Here is an 18,303-nt window from a genome sequence, read left to right as displayed (position 1 = left end):
AAAGCTCCTGGTTTAAAGAAGGGTTAGCTACAGAAGATGGTGCAGGTTTGGCCAAGGGATATATTGAGACTCGGTTCCCTTTGTGTAGCATGAGCTGTGTCGGATATAACCAAGCCTATACTTTGTGCTCTTGGTCAAGTCATGTGGTTTTATCTTCTCTTAGTTCATTTGAAGTGTGGTAGGAATTTCCTTACAAGGAGGATGATGAGAGGATTAAATTTAATATCATTCATGCAAGACATCTTGTTTCAAAGGCTGTGACCAGTGTATTAAGTTTTCAACATGTTTTGGTTTTCAGTTTCAAAAAAAAACCCCTGTGTTTCATAAGGACTTATTTTTGTTCTTGAATTTGTAAAGTTTTAAATGAAGCGAAGCTGTGGATGTTAGAACCAAGAACTGTCTTGGCAGCTAGAACTCGTTAAAATTAGAAGGTCCTTCAGCTAAGGTCTGGCCCTGCTATGAGAGGTTTGAAGAAAAGGCTAAAGCTCAAAATTTTTAAATCCTCAGTTGACGACTTTGAAGGAATTCTGTGTTTTAGATTGGAATTTGTGATGATAGGTTGTTCCTCTAAGTGATTGCACAGTAGAAAAGAGAACGTGTGATTGACTATAATGAGCAAGTCTCAACGTGGTGATTTGGTTCCCCATAAAGTCTGTGGGTTTGGAAGGCAAAACCAGCCTTAAGCATCTGTCATCTAGACTGGGCTGCACTTCAGAGTCAGCGTAGGCACAGAAACTCTTTGCATCCAAATCTCCAGGTCTTAACTGGCAATCCTCAAACACTGCCAGCACAGCGCCTGCAGCCTGGATGCCATCTGCAAATATGCTTTCCATTTGTTCTTGCCATCAAGAAAAGCAACCTGTTATCAAGACTGTAGTGGCTGCTGGATTTTTTTATCCTGTGCAGCACGTATCTGAAAATGCAGACACTGGAGTGTAGAGCTGTCGGCAAATCCCGACTCTGAATTGCTTGATCTTGCAGAGCCTCCAGCCACAGCCCAGTGCGCTCAGTTAATGACAGCTCATAGAGACATCATGTCATTCCACTCTGCAGAGGAAAGTCACTCTAGGAGCAGGTTCCTGTGTGAATATGCACTTTTAAAGTTGTGGAAAAGGACCATCAAATCATGTCAACGGTCCTGCAGTGCTGAGGCAAGACCCAGCCTATTATAAGAACCTTGCTGTGTGGTCTCTACTCTGCTTCCATTCAGGAGGTGGTGTTACAAAATCAAAACTCTGGCAGCCCTCAACCTACGCAGGCTGATTTATATCTGTTGCTTGGTTTGCTGGGAGCTACTGGGAAAAACATGTTGACCAACTGAGGAAACTGCTTCCTAAGATTTGCCGGACTGTGGGGTTTGTACATATTGGTGAAAGGGTTCTCTGAATAAGCTCCCTTCACTGACTCTTCTGATCAAAGGTGGGGTGTGCCTACTGGGGGATTTTAATCAGTCTGTTAGAACTTGAGCATGCATCCTACAACCAAGACTTAAGAGAGCAAAATAAAAGGTTTGTGGAGGTTTTATAGGTGCATTTCACAAATGTGCTTTGCAGGTGACTGTGAAGACCTGGTGCTCCTTTTATAATTACTACTTTTTAAAAATATTACTGTATGTTACAGTTCTTTAGCCATTTAGGCGTCACCATCAAGGCTTTAAAATACAGTTCAGCACAATCTGAGGGCTCTCGTCTTAATACGTGGAGCTGACTGGAAACTTGCTGCTCACGGGGAGAGTGTTCTCCTCTGTAACTGTCCAGCTTCATTCCTTGAATCTATTCCAAAGCAGACTCTTCTTTATTTCAAAAAGAACCTCTAACTTCAATGCCCGAAGCTGATAGACGCTTAAGAGACGAGGTGCTAAGGGACATGGTTTAGTGTTTGATAGGAATGGTTGGACTCGATGATCCGGCGGGTCTCTTCCAACCTGGTTATTCTATGATTTCTGCCCTAACTTAATAATTTGTATTAATAATTCATTCATTATCTTTTTTTTTTAATTGATATCTAGACTTCAGGTGTTTTTGTCAAAAGAACAAGAAAATGCACCTGCAACTTTAGATCGATCCCATGTTTGTATCCAATCTGCAAATCATGTTTATAGCCAAAAAAATAAGCTTTTTTTCTTTTTCCTTCAGACGCTTTCAGGCAAGTATAAGGAGTAGTTGTCCAAGTTATCTGCCAAGGAATTCCTGAGTGCTTGTGCACAGGAATGTGTCCTGTGTTAGCAGGAATTTTCCCCTTGTACGTGATGGAAAGTGTTTCCCGTTTACTCTTGACCATGTCTAAGAATGCATGTCCCTCCTTGATTTTACAGCGCCTGTAGGATGTGTTTCTCCTTGTGGCTGGTGTATTTGCTTGAACATTTCCGGAGCCGTAGGTATTTACAACTGTCCTGCATTGCAGTGTGAAGGATTTTGCCAGGCAGTCTTCCAGCTCTCCCCAGCAGTCTGGAAACTGGAGATAATCCTTAAGCTGGTGCTTAATTTTTGTTATTCCTTCTTCTCCTGAAGAATAAATCCTCTCCTTTTAACACAAGACCTTGCACTGCTGGTGTTGTAGCCAGCATTACGTTTAAGTCTGCAGTCTGTTTTGTTCCCAGTCAGCAGCTGAGACTTGGAATCTTTCATATAGAAACCAAATGTTATTCTGTGCCATTTACCTGTTCCTGGGCATATTCTCTTGTAAGGGAGGATACAATCTCTGTACCGTTATTTCCTCCCATTCCTCTCCATTACTATCTCCACTTTGCTTTCATTTTCTTCAAATAATCTTATGGCTTTTTTGTAAGAGATACTTGTCTGTGCACCTTTTTTTCTGCCTGACACATAAAATACATGTGTCATTTTATTTATGGCAAGTAATCAAGCGGAAGGGGTTTCTCTGCCGTTTGGGTAGTTTGCGAGTCACGGCTGCTGCTTGGCAGAGCTGAGCCAGGGTCCCATCGTTCTTTCACCCAGCCGCTCCGTGGCAGAAAGCCTTCTATTTCTTCTGCCATTAGCCACTCTGAGCTTCTTGAACGGCCTCATGGCTGCTTCTGGCAAGGACTCAAACATGGTTCACCCCTAAAAGAGCCTCCATATTGGCCACCATTTCCTTACGGAGGCTGGGTTTACCCACAGCGCAACGTTCATGTGGAAAGATACTGCTTAGAAAGGCAGCAAAGGGACTTTATGGAGCAATTGCCCATTGAACAGCTGTGTTTTCAATGCTCACATTTTCTCCTCTTCTCAGGTTCCTGTGCATTCTGATTTTGGGAGGGAGCTGTTGAATGGGAGGTGTGTGTTACCCTTTCTGTTCTGAATGCGCAACACAAGAAGGGCAGTGTGTGCATCTGTGATCCGCAGGTACTGCTGGAGCAAAGTGCTCCTGGAACAGGAGTAGGGAAACATTGCCTCGCAGATGCACGCTGCGATGGGACGCGTGAGGAAAACATCTCAGAGAGTTTTGGTTAATGTGGTAAGAAACCTGCGATTTTTAATGTTCACTGTGTTTATGGCTTCATCATAAATACCGATACAAAGGTGTTGTAAAGAGTAACTAATTTTTTTTCTTCTATGGAATCAGAAAGAAGAATGTTGAAGATTGGATTTAGATTAGTCTTTGTTTCTACTTTTCTTAAATAAGAGATTGTGGAATTGACTTTTAGAAATTCAATCCAAATGCATTTTCTTTCGCTTCGAACAGCAATATTAATTGTTCAGGAAGACCTGTTCGTCAAGATATTTTCTTTTTTTTCAGTAAGAGCCAGAATGCCACAGGGTTATGGTACCAACGTGTAGTTTCCTACAGATTTCACCCTGATTGTGGCCTCAAGGAGAAAAGAGAGCAGCCTGTTGACCTCACACTAGCTTGGTCTGGTTTGTGTTATGAGAAGTCTGTTGTTATATTGTGTAGGGACATGCCAGTTGTTAACTGTGATCCGGACATGGCAAGTAAGGAATCTCTTGCCATAAGTGACTTCTCCATTTTCTTTATGCTAAAAGCTTAGGCTCTATTACTGACCAGCAAGTCACCTGTGCAGTCTGTTCCTTGTGTCGTCCTGTGGAACAGGTAGAAGACAGAGCTGACAGCAGAATACCAGTATAGTCTATGGACGTTCTTCTTGGTGGCCTAAGTAGGATATAAATGTCAGTGAAATAGTATCTTCTAGAATTTCAGGCCAATTTTCTCTTCCATAAATGAGAAACAGAGGAGTTAGGATATTCTATGAGGAATGTTTCTGGAAGGGAAGTATTTTAATTGGTCTTTATCTATGGAAAGCACTGGAAAACAACACCATCTAAACCGCTAAGAAGCAAATGCATGTTAGTGTTGGTGACTTGTCCCCTCTCTGTCCCTCAGGGGATTTGACATCCTTTGGCAACCAGTCAACCACAGGTTTTTTCCATGCTTAATTTCTGGATATAGCGAGAGACTGTAAGTCCTTAACAGTTCCTGACAGTAATTGTGGAGAGGGCATGTTGATGTCAGTGCTGGTCGCCTTGGTTCTGATAGAAACCCCTGCTAGGGGATGGCTACACGCACGATGCTGCTGGTGGGTGACAGACACCACGGGAGAGGCAGAGCTGGTCTCTGTGTGTGCTGCTGGGCTGATGGATGGGCTGGTTCAACGCACTGCTTGTGCGCAGGAGGCTTGTGGCCAGACTTGGTGTGTGTGGAGAAGTGTGGGCTTCTCATCAAAACTGCATGCACACTGCTGCTGTTCCAGAAATCTCAGAGTCTTCAAATTTCTTCTGGACAAGACGTTGAGACAGAAAAAGTGTTCATGAATAGGAAAACCAGGCTCTCTGATATTCCCACAGCAGCATAATGGTTAAATCCAGAGTTGTATTGTTTAGCTGAGTAGAACTATTCATGTTTTATCTGAAAACCTGCCATGAGCCTGTCTGTTGGCAGCACGTTGTGTTGAGCTAATCTTTTATTGGCTCAATCAAGCTCTGAGAAACAGCCCATCTTGGTTCAAAATATCAATTAGTTTTGGAAATATTAATTATCACAGAAGCCTTTCTGTTTATTTTACACATAACTCTCTCTTCCATCTCAGGTGATTTATTTGAGTATGCAGGGTAAATCCTACGTTTATCTAAGGAGATAATTTCAGACAGTGGTATGTGATACGTGGCGTTTGGAATTCCAGTCAGATTTTCATTTACTCCAGGGTTGTTCCATATGTTTCCTATTAGCAGCTTTGTTCTCAAACCTCTAGTCTCCCCAGAAAGGAGGAAAAAAAACCCCAAGAAACAATTTTAAATTCTAAGTGTAGAGAAAGAAGAAAGAAAGAGGGCTTCAGATCATGATTTCATTATTTTTAGTTTACCACTGCTTTTATTATCATCCTGGTGTTAAGTTCTGATCTAAATACAATAGAAATATTAGTGTTCCTTTTGTCTGCTGTAGCATATGTTTGTTTTTCTGGATAAATAGTGCAATTTTTTAGTGAGGAATCTGCTCTTAAGGCTGTGAAATAGTAAGCAGTGATGTTTGGTATTCCTAATATTTTCATTTGAAAAATTTGAATTTGCTAGCCTTCTTTCCTGTAAGGACACGTTGCTGGCTCACGTTCAGTTTGTCCCCCAGGAACCCCGATCCTTTTCTGCAAAGCTGCTTTCCAGGTCATCCAGCATTGCCAGTGCACAGGGTTATTCCTCCCTGCATACAAAACTTTGGACTCCCCTCTGAACTGCATGAATTCCTGGCGGCCCATTCCTCCAACCTGACGAGGTCCCTCGATGGCAGCACAACCCTCTGGTGTATCAATCACTCCTTCCACTTCTGTTTATCAGTGAACTTGCTGAGGGCATCCTCAGGATCGTTAGTCAAAGATCATGAGGAGAAGTGGAGCCAGTATTGACCCCTGGGGCACACCACTAGTGACTGCCCTCCTGCTAGAATTCACTAGGTCGCCACCCTCTGCTCCCTGCCCTTCAGCCAGTTCTCAGTCCACCTCGCTGTCTGCTCATCCAGCCCAGACCTCTGCACTCTTATGATTTTACAGTTCTCTTCCTAAGGCCATGCAGTGATATCTGAATAGCCATGCTCTTTCTCTATCCATCTGTCCTTTTCTCTCCCCTGACCCTTCTGAGCATGGTGGGTGCTTTTAGCCTGTGTGCCAGATGCACTGAATTCCTGCAGGTTCTATGTAGACTGGCAGCTGGGCAGAGGAAGATGTTTAATGCTGGGTCAAGGAAGAAAAATCAACACTTTGTCACTGTCTTTAGTTGATTTTGCCGCAGGAGAAAGCGCCTATGTGATCTGTGAGTTTCATATGCCGTCTGAAACAACCACATAGTTGATTTGGAACCCGTTCTTCTATGGATGCATTGCTATGAAGGAAGTACAGGAGGTAAAGAAGAGTCCAAGTTGGAACTGATGTCATTAAGGATAAGAGATGGAATGAGATTTTGTGACAGAAATTCAGGGTTGCATGACATAGGTATCTTTACAAAACTGTTCTTCATTAGATGTCTTCCATGCGGAACGAACATCTCAAACTGAAGGGGTTTGACCCTTCATAATTTTGCGTTTATTTCTTTGGCTTTTCAATATGGATAGGGAAGAAATCCTGTTTTATTGAATGTACATTTTGATTTACATGGTATGCACTTGCCACAGCTGTTTGTACATGTTTAAATCATGATTTGATGGTGTCTTATGTTCTTTAAACTTTCAGTGTCCTATTGAGCTTGTTGTTACTTGTCTACTGATGTTGTGTAGATAGTGTATTGCTCTTTGTGTCGCTGTGGTTTAAAGCTATTGGGGAAAGGGGCAGGGAGGAGACATGGAGAGATGAGTTTGTTTCATCCTTTGGCAAGTTAATGGTGTAGAGCAGGACATAGAACTCGGTCTGCAGAAGGATTCAAGTAGTACTTTAGTGCTCCAACGGGCTACTCTGCTTCATCAGGATCTGTGAAGTTTGCTGGGTTATTGCTGTGCAGTAATAGGATTTGTTATTTATTCTTCAGAATTACTTTTCCTTCATTGGTAACAATAGGCTGCCATCCTCTGGTGGAATTGGTTATTGGCATCTTGTAGGACCGGCAGATTTTCAGGAGAGAAGCCCATTACAGTTTGGAAAGCTTAGGTGGAATAAGTATTAATTTTTCTCTTACAGAAATGTAGTTAGTCGTACAAGGAATAAGCAGTAAGAGATGGCTCTTTACAGGGTTTATATCAAATCTCTGTCTCCCTCTTTCCTTTTTCCATAACATCTGTGGGGAATGTAAAGGTGGAGTTGATTTCTTGATGGTTTTTGTCCCCGTCTGCTGATAGTGAACTGCCTTGTTCTGTGGCAAGACTGTTCGACACCGGTGTGTCACCAGTGGTCAGCTGTTACTCTGTTAATGCCGCTGCTGTCAGGATGCAGAAATTGTTGCTGGAACCGTAAGGCTAATTTCATATTGTAATGTCTGTATGTCGTGGTACCCGCTCAGGCTCCTGTTAAAGCAAGCAAAGATACAAGGTGTGTATGTTATTGGTTGTTACTGCCCACAAATGTTGGCTGAAGAATGTCTGAAAATAGTGGAGGAGCATTGGACACGTTTTTTTTTTCCTTGGGTGTCATACATCCCGTGAATTTGTGACGTGATGTAGGAAGTGACTGTCTTTCCTCTAACACTGACTCTGTCAGGAGAGGGTTAGAGTGAACCCTTTGATATCCCCCCTTTAATGCAAGCTGCCAATGCAGCCTGAGCCACAGGCAGAAGCGTGTTAAACTTCAAAGCCAGATAAATTCGACTTGAAGATGACAACAAGCTAGGCTGTTGATAAAATCTTTTAGAGATTATCAAGTGTGAGAGTGGAGGCAGTATCTTCCCGTGCTGTTTGCTAGGAAGTGCACTCCTTAGAAACATCTGCAGGAGCCAGGAACAGAAAAGTGCTCAACACTCTGCAGATTTGTTTGGGGGTTGTGTTTTGTTTAGGTTTTTGGTTTGGTTATTTTCTGTCTCCAAAAGTTTTATAAAATTCCTGTTTGCAAAACCTGTTCTTCAGTAAAAGCCTCCTCTGCTCGCTCTCCCTTCTGTCCCATGTGATGTTGGGTCTCAACAACACAGTGGTGCTGACAAACTATTAAATACAAAGAGACCGAGCAGGTGAGGGAAAAAAAAGATGGTAGACTTGATGCTTATTGCTCATCGTACTTAGGGAGGTTTCGGAAAGGCTGGGAGATTGGGAATTGCTTGATTTTTATGTGGCATTTTCTGCTACTACCTGTCTGCATTATTTCCCATAGCTGCTTCAATTAAAGCATGGAGTTTTTATTTTGTAAAGCACAGCAGTGATGAATGCTACGCAAGGTCTGTAGGTTTGGGAAGAGAGAGAAACTAACTAGAGAAGAGTCAGGTGTTTGCTTGTAACGTCTGAATGTTTTGACATGGTCTGTCATGTAGTCAAGTATACAAATGCAAGCATTCTTGAAGTTTATTTAATTTATTTTGAATCCCAGTAGCAAATATACACTAAATAGATATATAAAATATCCATTTTATACAGTACTGTCAGTATTGAGAGTTCTGTGTGCTGACCCGTGTGAGAAGTCAGGGCAGCTGAGTTCCAGCTATGTGCTTGCATTCAGCATTTTTAAGGAACTTGCGTTAATGAGGGATTCTTAACCCGTGTGATGTCAAAAAACAAAAGAGGAAAAAAGTTAAATGAAAGACATGATTACAGTTGTTATAGATAAAAGAAAATGTTTGTGCTGGCCTAAAGGGAGTTTATTAATCTTTCCTATTAAGCTTGAAGCATATGATAAACCTTGTATCCTACTTCTTAATGTTCAGAGTGTATCAAATTACATTAATAGCAAACGTCGAAGACATTTCCCTCTTATGGTTGTGAGAAGAAATACCGAAAGCTTTGTATGATATTTTGCATATTAATTCTTGGTATGAAACCTGCCTTTATCTCACAAATGGGTTACAAAAGTGTGTTGTAGTTTAGAGATAAAAGCCCTCACAATGCTGTTATTTGTACTGGTTATCAAAAATGGCACCAGAAGTTCTTCACGTCTGAGAATTGTTTTGGCAACTTCTCTTATAACGCTTTTTGGCAGAGGAAAAGGGCCTTACTGCGGAAAAAAAGCCACCTTCGCTCAAGTTTTGGAATTCATTTGAAAGAAAGACTATGTCAAGGCTATGTGATTTAAGTAAAGAATTTAACATCTGTAATAGGAAACATCAGATACAGTTTCCAGTTCCACTTCCAAGAGTCCTTTAGTAAGACACAAAGGCTTTTGTTTGAATTATTCAAATGGAGTTGAACATTGTCAGTAACACAATGGATCCTGCTAACATACTGTTTCTAATTTTCTCAGTAATAGTAAATACTTTGTAAACTGGTTAAATAGTGTAAAACTAGCATTTTTCTGCAAATTTCAAGTATCGTAGAACTGATTTGGGCAAGTTGCATTTTGAAATGACCAGCTTCGGTGTCACTTGAGGAAGTTCCCAAGCTGCACGCTGTTTCTGGCTAAAATGCAGCGGAACGTCAAAGGCTGGACCTCCCAGTACTTCACGGGATTATTGAAGAGGCTTATGCCGCTGTATAACGCTTTCTTCTTTCTTCGTCCCATCGGGCAGAAGTCATTCACGCCCAGCTTTGCGATGTGGTTAGAGTGAAGGAAGACTACCTGCAGCAAACGGAACAGCAAAATATATTCATTAGCATGGACACAGGACTAATCTAAGCATTTGTTGGCACATGGATAAGAGGGGTTTGCTGTTGGATGCGGACATTAACAGTAACATGAATGAAAAATTAGTGTTAAATCTTAAAAAATGTCTCCCTCCTGCCTCAGTCTCTCCCACAAAAAAAGTGAATAGGGTATTGTGTCAGTGTGTGGTCAGAATAACTGGATTTTGTTCTTATGGAGCATTCTCATAACGTGCCAGTTCACATTCTCTTATAGTAAGAATTATAACAGGGTAGGATTATGCAAATGCATAATCCCATAATGCAAATATTGTGTGATGTAATAAATTTTAAAAAGTGGTCTCTAGAAAAGTTGATGTTAGGAGAGACTTGTCAGTGTGGTTATAGGAATGGATCAGTCTAATGCTGTTGTAGCTTTGAATTAGTTAAAAAGAAGGGCTTGGTGATAGACTTCAGAATTTGTTAAGTAGAATAATGTACTTTGACAAAAGAATTCTTTTGTTCGTGTATCTAATTTTACAGTATGTTGTAACTTGATATTTGAGGACTTGTATGCAGTTTTTGAATATGTTTATATACATAGTGTGTGTATATTTCAAAGATTTTACCTCTAATTGGAAGTAAAACAAGAAATGGAAAAAAATGAAATTCAGAAGTAAAAGCCTTTAGCAAATAGCATCTCATGTGATAGTTAATTATACTTTTTTATTATGTCCTAATCAGTGTGGCAGTATAAAAGTCAAACAACTCGTAACTACCAGCGCTTTCTAGTATGTTTAGTGTATCACCTGCAGGTATTTCAGTTCGGGTAATCCAGGAGGAACTTTCTTGAGCTTATTTTTTTCCAGATGGATTTCGCGTATACTTGGGATGTTGGCCAAACTTCCATTTTCCACGTCTTTGATTTTGTTATTCCCAAGGCCTAGCCTAGAAAGGGTGCAAAGAACATTGACTTAAGGGCTCATTGAGATCACCAGCAGCATTGATGAGCATACTTTTTTTAAAGATTGAAGTCTGCAGGAGTACCTGTCAGGGGAAAGGTGAAGGTACCTTACCTCTGGCAGGAGAAAGCCCACCACTGGTGCGAGAAACGCCTTCTCTCACTTCAGCCTCCTCTGGAGGACAGCAGCTGCCCCAGTGTGGGAGGCTGCCCAGTTTTGCATGCATTTTTTCGACTTGTATTGGCCAGAGTTAAAATTATAAACTTCAACCAATCTGCTTGTAAATAAATCAAACCCTTTTGTCAAGCAGCATCACTGCAAAGCTGACTCAGCAATGGAGTGGTGTTCTAATAAATAGCCAGATAAGAGCAAGACTGGTAAAGAAACGGTTCTGCATGGAGTTTAGTCAAAACCTTTATCTTTTAAAAGTAAGCAAGACTTTCCCACTACCACACTTCCCTGACTTTAGGCCTTAATTTGATTATTTTGCTCTACGACTTCAGCCAGCATTGCTCAGCTGATGATGCACAAGGTGGAGGCACCAGTCAGCTTGGAATCACTGTTCACATGCATCCTGGACTGTCTTTTTCCCCTTTCTTTCTTGATTCCTTCAGAAACTGAAGCAGTTCTTACAAAAACACTCCAAATTTTAATTCCCTTTTCATCATTAACAAGAGAGGTGTCAGACACGAGATCCTGCCAGCTCTAACCTTTTACCAAATTAAAGCATTCTGTGTGCGAGTTTTACCTTTGAAGATCTTTATAGCGGTTAAAGTCTTCAAGCTCGATGGCTGTGATCTTGTTGTCATCTAAATGAAGTTCCAGTAGACTGGAGGGTAAATCTGAGGAAAAACAAACGCACAGTGTGAGAGTTAAAAAAAGCCAACTTATTTTTCTTGGAATGTTTATTGTGTTCCAAGCAGCATCTTCCCTTTGTGTTTAGTATTGGGTGAAGGGTCTTGGGGCAGCTGCTGCAGCAAAGAAACAGGTGTTAGCCACATGTATGTTAATTTTTAAAAAAATCATCAAGATAATTTGGTTTAAAATAGTTTTTAAAAAAGTGCATATTCTAATGTTAACAACAGTTGTGCTCTTACAGCTCCTGCTGCGAGATGTGGGAGGAAAGCTTGTAGCGTTCTTTGAGCAGTGAGGTATTTCTTAGGCTCCTTCCCGTGCCGTGACACAGGATGGTTTCTCGTGTGGTGCTCGGCAGTCCCAAGCCAGCGTTGTCCGTGAAAGGACCGGGAGGTGGAGAGCCATTTATGTAATAGCCTTCCAGTGAGGGCAGTCAAAGACAGTCCCAATTTGGATTCCTGCTTGCTGGTCTCATGTTCAGAAAAATAGAAAAGGTGAAATGAAGCCTACCTTTAGGAATTGAAGTTAATTTAGCTTCTGCAATTCTTATGTGATAGATATTTACTCCTTCAAAAGCCCCTGGCTCTATTCCTTCGTTGCTAAGAGGATTTGCGCTCATTTCTGTCCAAGGGGAGGAAAAAAAAGTAGTATTTATGAGGTAGGAATTTCGTGTATGCTAGACCAAGTTATAAACAGATGATTTCATTTTATGTATGAATTCTGATGTTCTATGCGTTAATTGACATTAACTTTGATCAACTGATCTGAGGGTGGCAGTCACAGCTTTCAGTGAGTAAAGGCTGTCTAACTTCGCTTGCAGGGCTACCAGAAACTTTACCTAGGTAGCAACTTCACCTAGGAATTACATTGTGAACAGTAGTTTCCAGAGCATGGATCTCTTTGTAAGAGGTAATTTCACTCTGAGGAAAGGTTTGAATGAAGATGATACGTAGAATGTTACAGATTTGATAAAGGCACTTTCTCTTCTACTTAGTTGGACTTACCTAAAACATGGAGAGAATTCATCCCTTTAAATGCGTCCTTGTGGATCTTGTTAACCTTATTGGCATGAATTCTGAGCTCTGCTAAAGTCTTTGGTAGGTTTGTTGGAATCTCTGTGAGCTGGTTATGGGACAAATAGAGCCGTCGCAGCTTCTTTGTTGGCTGAAAGGCTTTTGGGTGGATCTTGGATATTTTATTGTTGTTCAAAGCCAGTGCCTATGAAATATGGGAAAAGCAATACAAAGGAAACATCTCTATGCAGGAATGTTGTTGTTGTGAATTTTAAGTGATGAATTTTAATATATAACTTAACAATTCAGTATTTAAAATATTTCATCTTTCCTTCACACCAAGTTTTGTTTACATAGTTTTAATATGCAGCTCCTGTCTTTATAATGTTGTTACTTTGCTCTAACTTCTGGAACAGGTTTCTCAGTCTTAAAAAATCTGATGATTATCAGTATTGGTTGTTACTGGATCTGAAGTGGCGTCGTATGGAAATACATATTCCAAAGCAGATTGAATCTACCTCTCCAGACCTCTGAGACTCTCATTTTCTTTCCTAACAAAAAGGGGTTACTGTGTGCTGTAAGTATCTAGATGCATCAGTTGCCAGGGCGAGTCTGACTGTACGTGCAGACAGGAGCACATTAAAAACAGCAGCAAAGCACCTGCTGACTCGGTGCTGGTCTGAGTGCATCCCAGTCAGCTGGCTCTGGAACGTGAGCTTAGGCCTGTGTGTCAGTTGGATGCTGTGTGCTTCTGAAAATACCCTCGGAAAATATCCTTCCAGTTCTCCCATGAGATTCAGTTCTTTCTGCTGTTCTACCACTAAGCAGATAAAAAAGGGACACTTGTGTAACAACCTCTGCAGTGCAGGGAGTGTTTCTGCGTGTGCTAAGGGCAGCGTAAATCTTGTGGTTCTTGGTGAGATGCACACGGTACGTGTTGTGGATGCTGCAGAGAGCAGCTTAGTTCTTACAGCTCAGGGGGAACTTGCTGCTTGCTCTGTGGGAGCAGTCGAGGATGCAGGCATTGGCCTGTCATTTTGTGGACACCATTAGAGAAGGAAAACATTCGTATTTTAAAATGATCAAAATATTTCAGATTCTAAATAAGATTTCAAACTTGGCAAACGGCAAGCTTACATAGAGTGATGCGAGTCCTTGGAGATCGTTTTCCTTCACCTCTTTGATTTTGTTGTTTTGAAGGTCAATCATGCGAGTGTCTGGTGGGATGTTGCGAGGTATGGATGTCAAACCTGTTGAAGTGTGTGAAACAGAAACGTCACGTGCCTGTGTACAGGTCCAGAGAAACCAACGGCTGGATGGCAAAGCACAGTGAGAGTGTGGTGGTCGTGACTGGAAAGAAAATGCGAACAGCCGTAAAGCAAAGGAGAAGGGAATAGCCAATAATGAGAGGAACTAAGGGTGGGGTATGACGGTATGACAGACGTGTGGGAAGTTTCAGGAGGAGCTGCTGCCACCCCTGACCGTGGCGAGCTTCATGGGAGCTCACAGCAGATTCTCTGTGTTTAGGGAATCCGCAGGCTCAGAGCACGGCTTGTTCTAGAGGGAAACTGCTGAAGTCCCTGGAGAAAGCAGCCCTCGGAGGAGCTGGGCTGCTGCTCTGTGCTGAGGGACAGGGCTGTCGCAGTGGCTGGGGAGCTGTGTCCCACCCCTGCGCTGCCCTACCCGCTGTCCCAGCACCGTGTCCACTCAGCACCGGGGCTGAGAAATGTGTTTGTTGTGAATGTGGTCAAAAGTTGGACTTCCTGCTGCCAGGACTCAGTTACCAGTTGTGTAAATTTCCCAGTCCAGCTGATTGTTCAGCTACAAAACTACTGTGGTTCCTGCCAAGATCCTGCATGGGCAGAGGAGGCTGGCAAGGGACAGTAACTTTCTTTTCAGCAGAGATGCTGGTGCATCAAATGCTAAAATCTGGTCCAGATTAGTAAGGATTATTCCATAATTAGTAGGTTTCAGTTATTTAAAGATGCAGTGTATTAGTAGGGCTTTTTCCATGTATGATCTTAACTAATGGGGCTTGCCATTTGTGCACCAGATGCGATAACCACAGCCTATTGCTGTCCACAAAGATTTCTTTTGATTCCTTAATAACGGCACGTTTCAGAAACTCCAGCAGTTCATGTATGGACTCAATGTTTCTAAGACATGAGGAGTCTAGCTGGTGGCAGAGCCGTGATGGGAATAAATTTCACTGTCACAGTGGTAGTGGCAGGATCATAGTCCTTTGGCTACCTTGAGTGATAGGAAGACATCAACGAGCACCAGTTCAAACTGGGACCATTAATAATTAATTCATATCTGCGGACTAGTTCATCTGCAACTGTGACAGGAGCAGATTTGCCCTTGGTTAAGATGTTACTGGTGATGCACACTTTAATGGAAGTTAAGCTGACCAAATAGTTTGTATCCCATTTATTGCCCTGGTGTTAAGCTTTCTTGAGGTTTATTTGTGGGCTCTTCTCCCTTTGTTAGGTTTTCTTCTTGTTTGCGCTGTTGCTTTGTAGCCGTGAATGAAGTGCCTCTGCAGCCATAGTCTTTCTGGGAGAGGGGACTGATGGCTTGTCTTGTGCAGACAGAGCATACAGCAAACTTTGTGCTTCTCTGTTTGGATAGAACTTCACGGAAGCTAGTGAAACAGGAGAAAGTGTCATCTGAAATGTGATTACAAGCATGTTCACGTTCTGGGTTGTTCTCTCAGTGGACAAAAAGCTGTGCAGATTACATGTCCTTATTAACCCCAGTAAGTTTCGAGTTAAATATTTTACAGTTATTTGCTATATCTGCTAAACACATTTCCTTTCTGTGCTCTTCCCAGTGGAAGCCATTGCTCAGGGAAGGGGGCTGTGGCAGTTCATTAATTTGCTAAAGTGATGCACAGAAACTGGGAAAGCATTTATGTTGCAAAAAATCCCAGACACAAGTGAGTTGCTGGAGACAAATAAGATAAGGTTTGCAAGATGAACTGAAGCCACGGGAGCTCCTTTTGGCAATGACTGATACAGCAGTATGTGAATCCGCAATTTCAGGGGCTGTAGGACTCATCTTTTCAGAGGCAAATGCTGCAAAGGAGAGCCCAGTGCAGAACAGACACACACATGCATTCTTACCTAGGTCAGAGCAGTGGACGACTCTCATGTAGCACTGGCATCCGAAGGGGCAAACTGGGAACAGATCAAAAGGAATCAGTGGCATGATGGGTTCCATTGTTGGAAATAGAGAATAGTCATCGTCGTCGTCATCGTCATCATCTTCCATATCTTGGAGCATCATATTCTTCAGTGTAAAATAGGAAGGACCGATGAGAGGTTTGGCAGAGCACAGAGCCAAGAAGAGGAGGAGCGTGTATTCTTTCATGTCTTCTTAGCCAGGATGGCCAGACTGGAAGAGGAAAGTGAGCCAGCACAAGAATCAGTGCACGTGCAACAGCAAGTAGAGGTATTGAACTACTGCATCACTCCTTGCTGCAGCTGCTGGTCCTGAAAAATGGTCTGTTACAAATATTAAGGTTTAATCAGCATATCAAGAATATAAAAACTAATCCTTAAAATATAAATTATTACCAAGTTATGCATTACAGTAATAGTATTAAAATTATATTTAAGTTAGATTCATTAGACATTAATGTCATATAAGAGTTTTAAAAATAGCATCGTCATTTGCTTCAAGCTTTGAAGAGTAATTTTTGTAGTATTTTTTTCCAGAATTTGGAATAGCATTTATTTTATTCATTCTTGTTGAAAAAACGTTTTTAATGGGATGCACGGACATACATGCATTGCTTGTACCTAGGAAGCTGGGAAATACTGAATCAGGTAAGCCACATGTTAGTTAGTTAAGCCACATGTTAGTTAGTTAAGCAAAGACGCAGATGGCAACTTGGATGAGGAAGGAGCAATTCCTGTTTACTTCCTTAAGTTGCCCCCATATTTTCTAGGAAATTAAGATTAAATCCAATTTGCTTGCTTAAATTTCAAGAGTAAGAGAATTAAAAGAAAATTAAAGCCTAAAATCAAAGATCCCAGTGAGCCTTCTGAAAATACTTTGATTATTTTATCATGGGAATTTTATGAAATAGTTCATTGTCTGGGAAGGAGGAGTTCTTGAATGTCGCTGTGCCAAAGGTTCCCTGCTGGTTCTGCTCCCCAGCACATCCTTCCCCTTTTCTCACAGCAGCTCTTCCACTCAGGTCGTTCACCGAGCTGATTGAACTTACTAAACCAGCACAAAACCAATGTGAGCAAGAGAGAAAACCCAACACATTCTTCCCTGGTGAACAAGCTGAATCAGCCTGAACGTTGGAGCCAGCAGAAAAGAATGGGTGGAACAGCCTGGCTTAGGGGAAGAGCGTGTCAAGCAGAGAGAGGGAAGGAGCAGAAGTGGGACAGCCGCTCCTGACGAGGGCCAGCGCTGAGCCAGGATCAGGTGCTCTGTCGAATAACTCCCTGAGCTGATGCATGTGGCATGGACAGAGCCTGGCCTTGTCCCTGCACGTGTTTGCAGACCAGAGCATTAAAGAGGAGTTTGAGAAAGAATGTGTCAAGGTCAAGGAGGGCTCACAGACTTCTTCATTACACAGTCTTCGGTGCGGTCCTGCTTTTCCTGCAGCACAGAAAGCTTCCAAATAGCACCTTCTCGCTGGAGCACTGCGCACCCCAGAGGGACGTGCCGAGGTCGCTCTGCAGGCAGACATGCTAGAAGTCTGACTTCTTTCCTGAAGTGTGTAATGACTCTAAAATCACTGTACTAATTGCTCGGGACATACTTATCCTCGCTATCATGGTGATCTTCACCAAAACTCATATTGCCAAACAGCACGTGGAAGATAGGAATTTCTTATGGTATTAGGCTAGGATAATACTTGTAATTAATTAACTGCAGGTGGTTTCATGGCATGTCAGTAGTGTTAAAACCTTTTAAAGATTGTGAGAAATCCCCTGGTAAATGTGTGGTGGTTCTAGGACATGAAAGTTCTAAACATGAATTGCAGGAAGAAAAACCCTTTCTGTGAGGACAGGAGTTATGTTTTTAGCACTGACAGTGTGCTTAAAAAGAGAGGAGAGGATGAGTCTGGCTTCTTTGGCAGCTGCCACCAGCCCCGCAGCATGTGAGCTTTGTTGTCTCACCAGTTATGACACCAAAGGAGTTAATAGTTACAGTTTTAAGACTTAAAAAGACTCTACATTACATTTAGAAATCACTTCTGTTACCTGTGCACACAATCAACTTCCCTGTGGCGTTGTTTCTGGAAAGAGAAGGATCAAATGACCCAGCCATGGTCTGTACAGAAGCAAAGACAAACTCTCCGTGCTCATTTATAACACAGAGCATAGCCCTGTGCACAGATTTTATCCAAAGAAAGGCAAGACCATCGCTGTTTTGAAATCTGTATTTAAAAATAGTTGTGGTTCTATTAGTCAGTGTCCCATTCCTGAAATAAAAGGAGCATGCTTAACTCTTTGCCTGCTCAACTGATTTACTGAAATTGCTGAAGAAACGCAGGAGGAAACTTCTTGGTCAATAAGATTACTGAAGAAATGATTCTGCCTCGAGAAATACCCCAATATTGGAGTTGTATGGCAGAACAACAAGAGCATGTTTACTAAACAATTTCTGTTCACAGAATTTTTACATTATAGGGAAAAAAACGACTGCTTGGCTTGTGTGTTACCGAGTATGACTGATGAGCTTGTCCACAGTTCACTCTCTCAGGTGTCGTTTGTAATGACTTTGCTGAGATCCACTTTAAAATCCCTCTGAATACCAGCTTAGAGAAAGCTAACAGTGAGTTGTCCCAGTAAGAACTGCTGTAATGCAGGATGGATTTTCAC

General features: G+C 41.9%; 2 protein-coding genes across 2 annotated transcripts in view; one reads left to right on the top strand and one right to left on the bottom strand.

Moving 5' to 3' along the window:
• The window catches only part of CENPP (centromere protein P), an 88,138-nt gene that overhangs the window by 31,551 nt on the left and 38,284 nt on the right, over positions 1–18,303 (top strand). The window lies entirely within an intron of this gene.
• On the bottom strand, positions 8,426–17,776 carry ASPN (asporin). The gene is made up of 8 exons (XM_069865806.1): positions 17,630–17,776; positions 15,583–15,853; positions 13,595–13,707; positions 12,449–12,662; positions 11,955–12,065; positions 11,338–11,431; positions 10,437–10,575; positions 8,426–9,625 (listed from the first exon to the last, which is right to left on the bottom strand). The coding sequence occupies exons 2-8, from the start codon at positions 15,827–15,829 to the stop codon at positions 9,428–9,430; spliced, it is 1,116 nt and encodes a 371-aa protein (XP_069721907.1). The 5' UTR covers positions 15,830–15,853; positions 17,630–17,776; the 3' UTR covers positions 8,426–9,427.

This window comes from Phaenicophaeus curvirostris, chromosome 11 (assembly GCF_032191515.1).
Source record: "Phaenicophaeus curvirostris isolate KB17595 chromosome 11, BPBGC_Pcur_1.0, whole genome shotgun sequence".
In the NCBI taxonomy this organism is placed as follows: Eukaryota; Metazoa; Chordata; class Aves; order Cuculiformes; family Cuculidae; genus Phaenicophaeus; species Phaenicophaeus curvirostris.
This window is presented reverse-complemented; position numbering and strand designations above follow the sequence as displayed.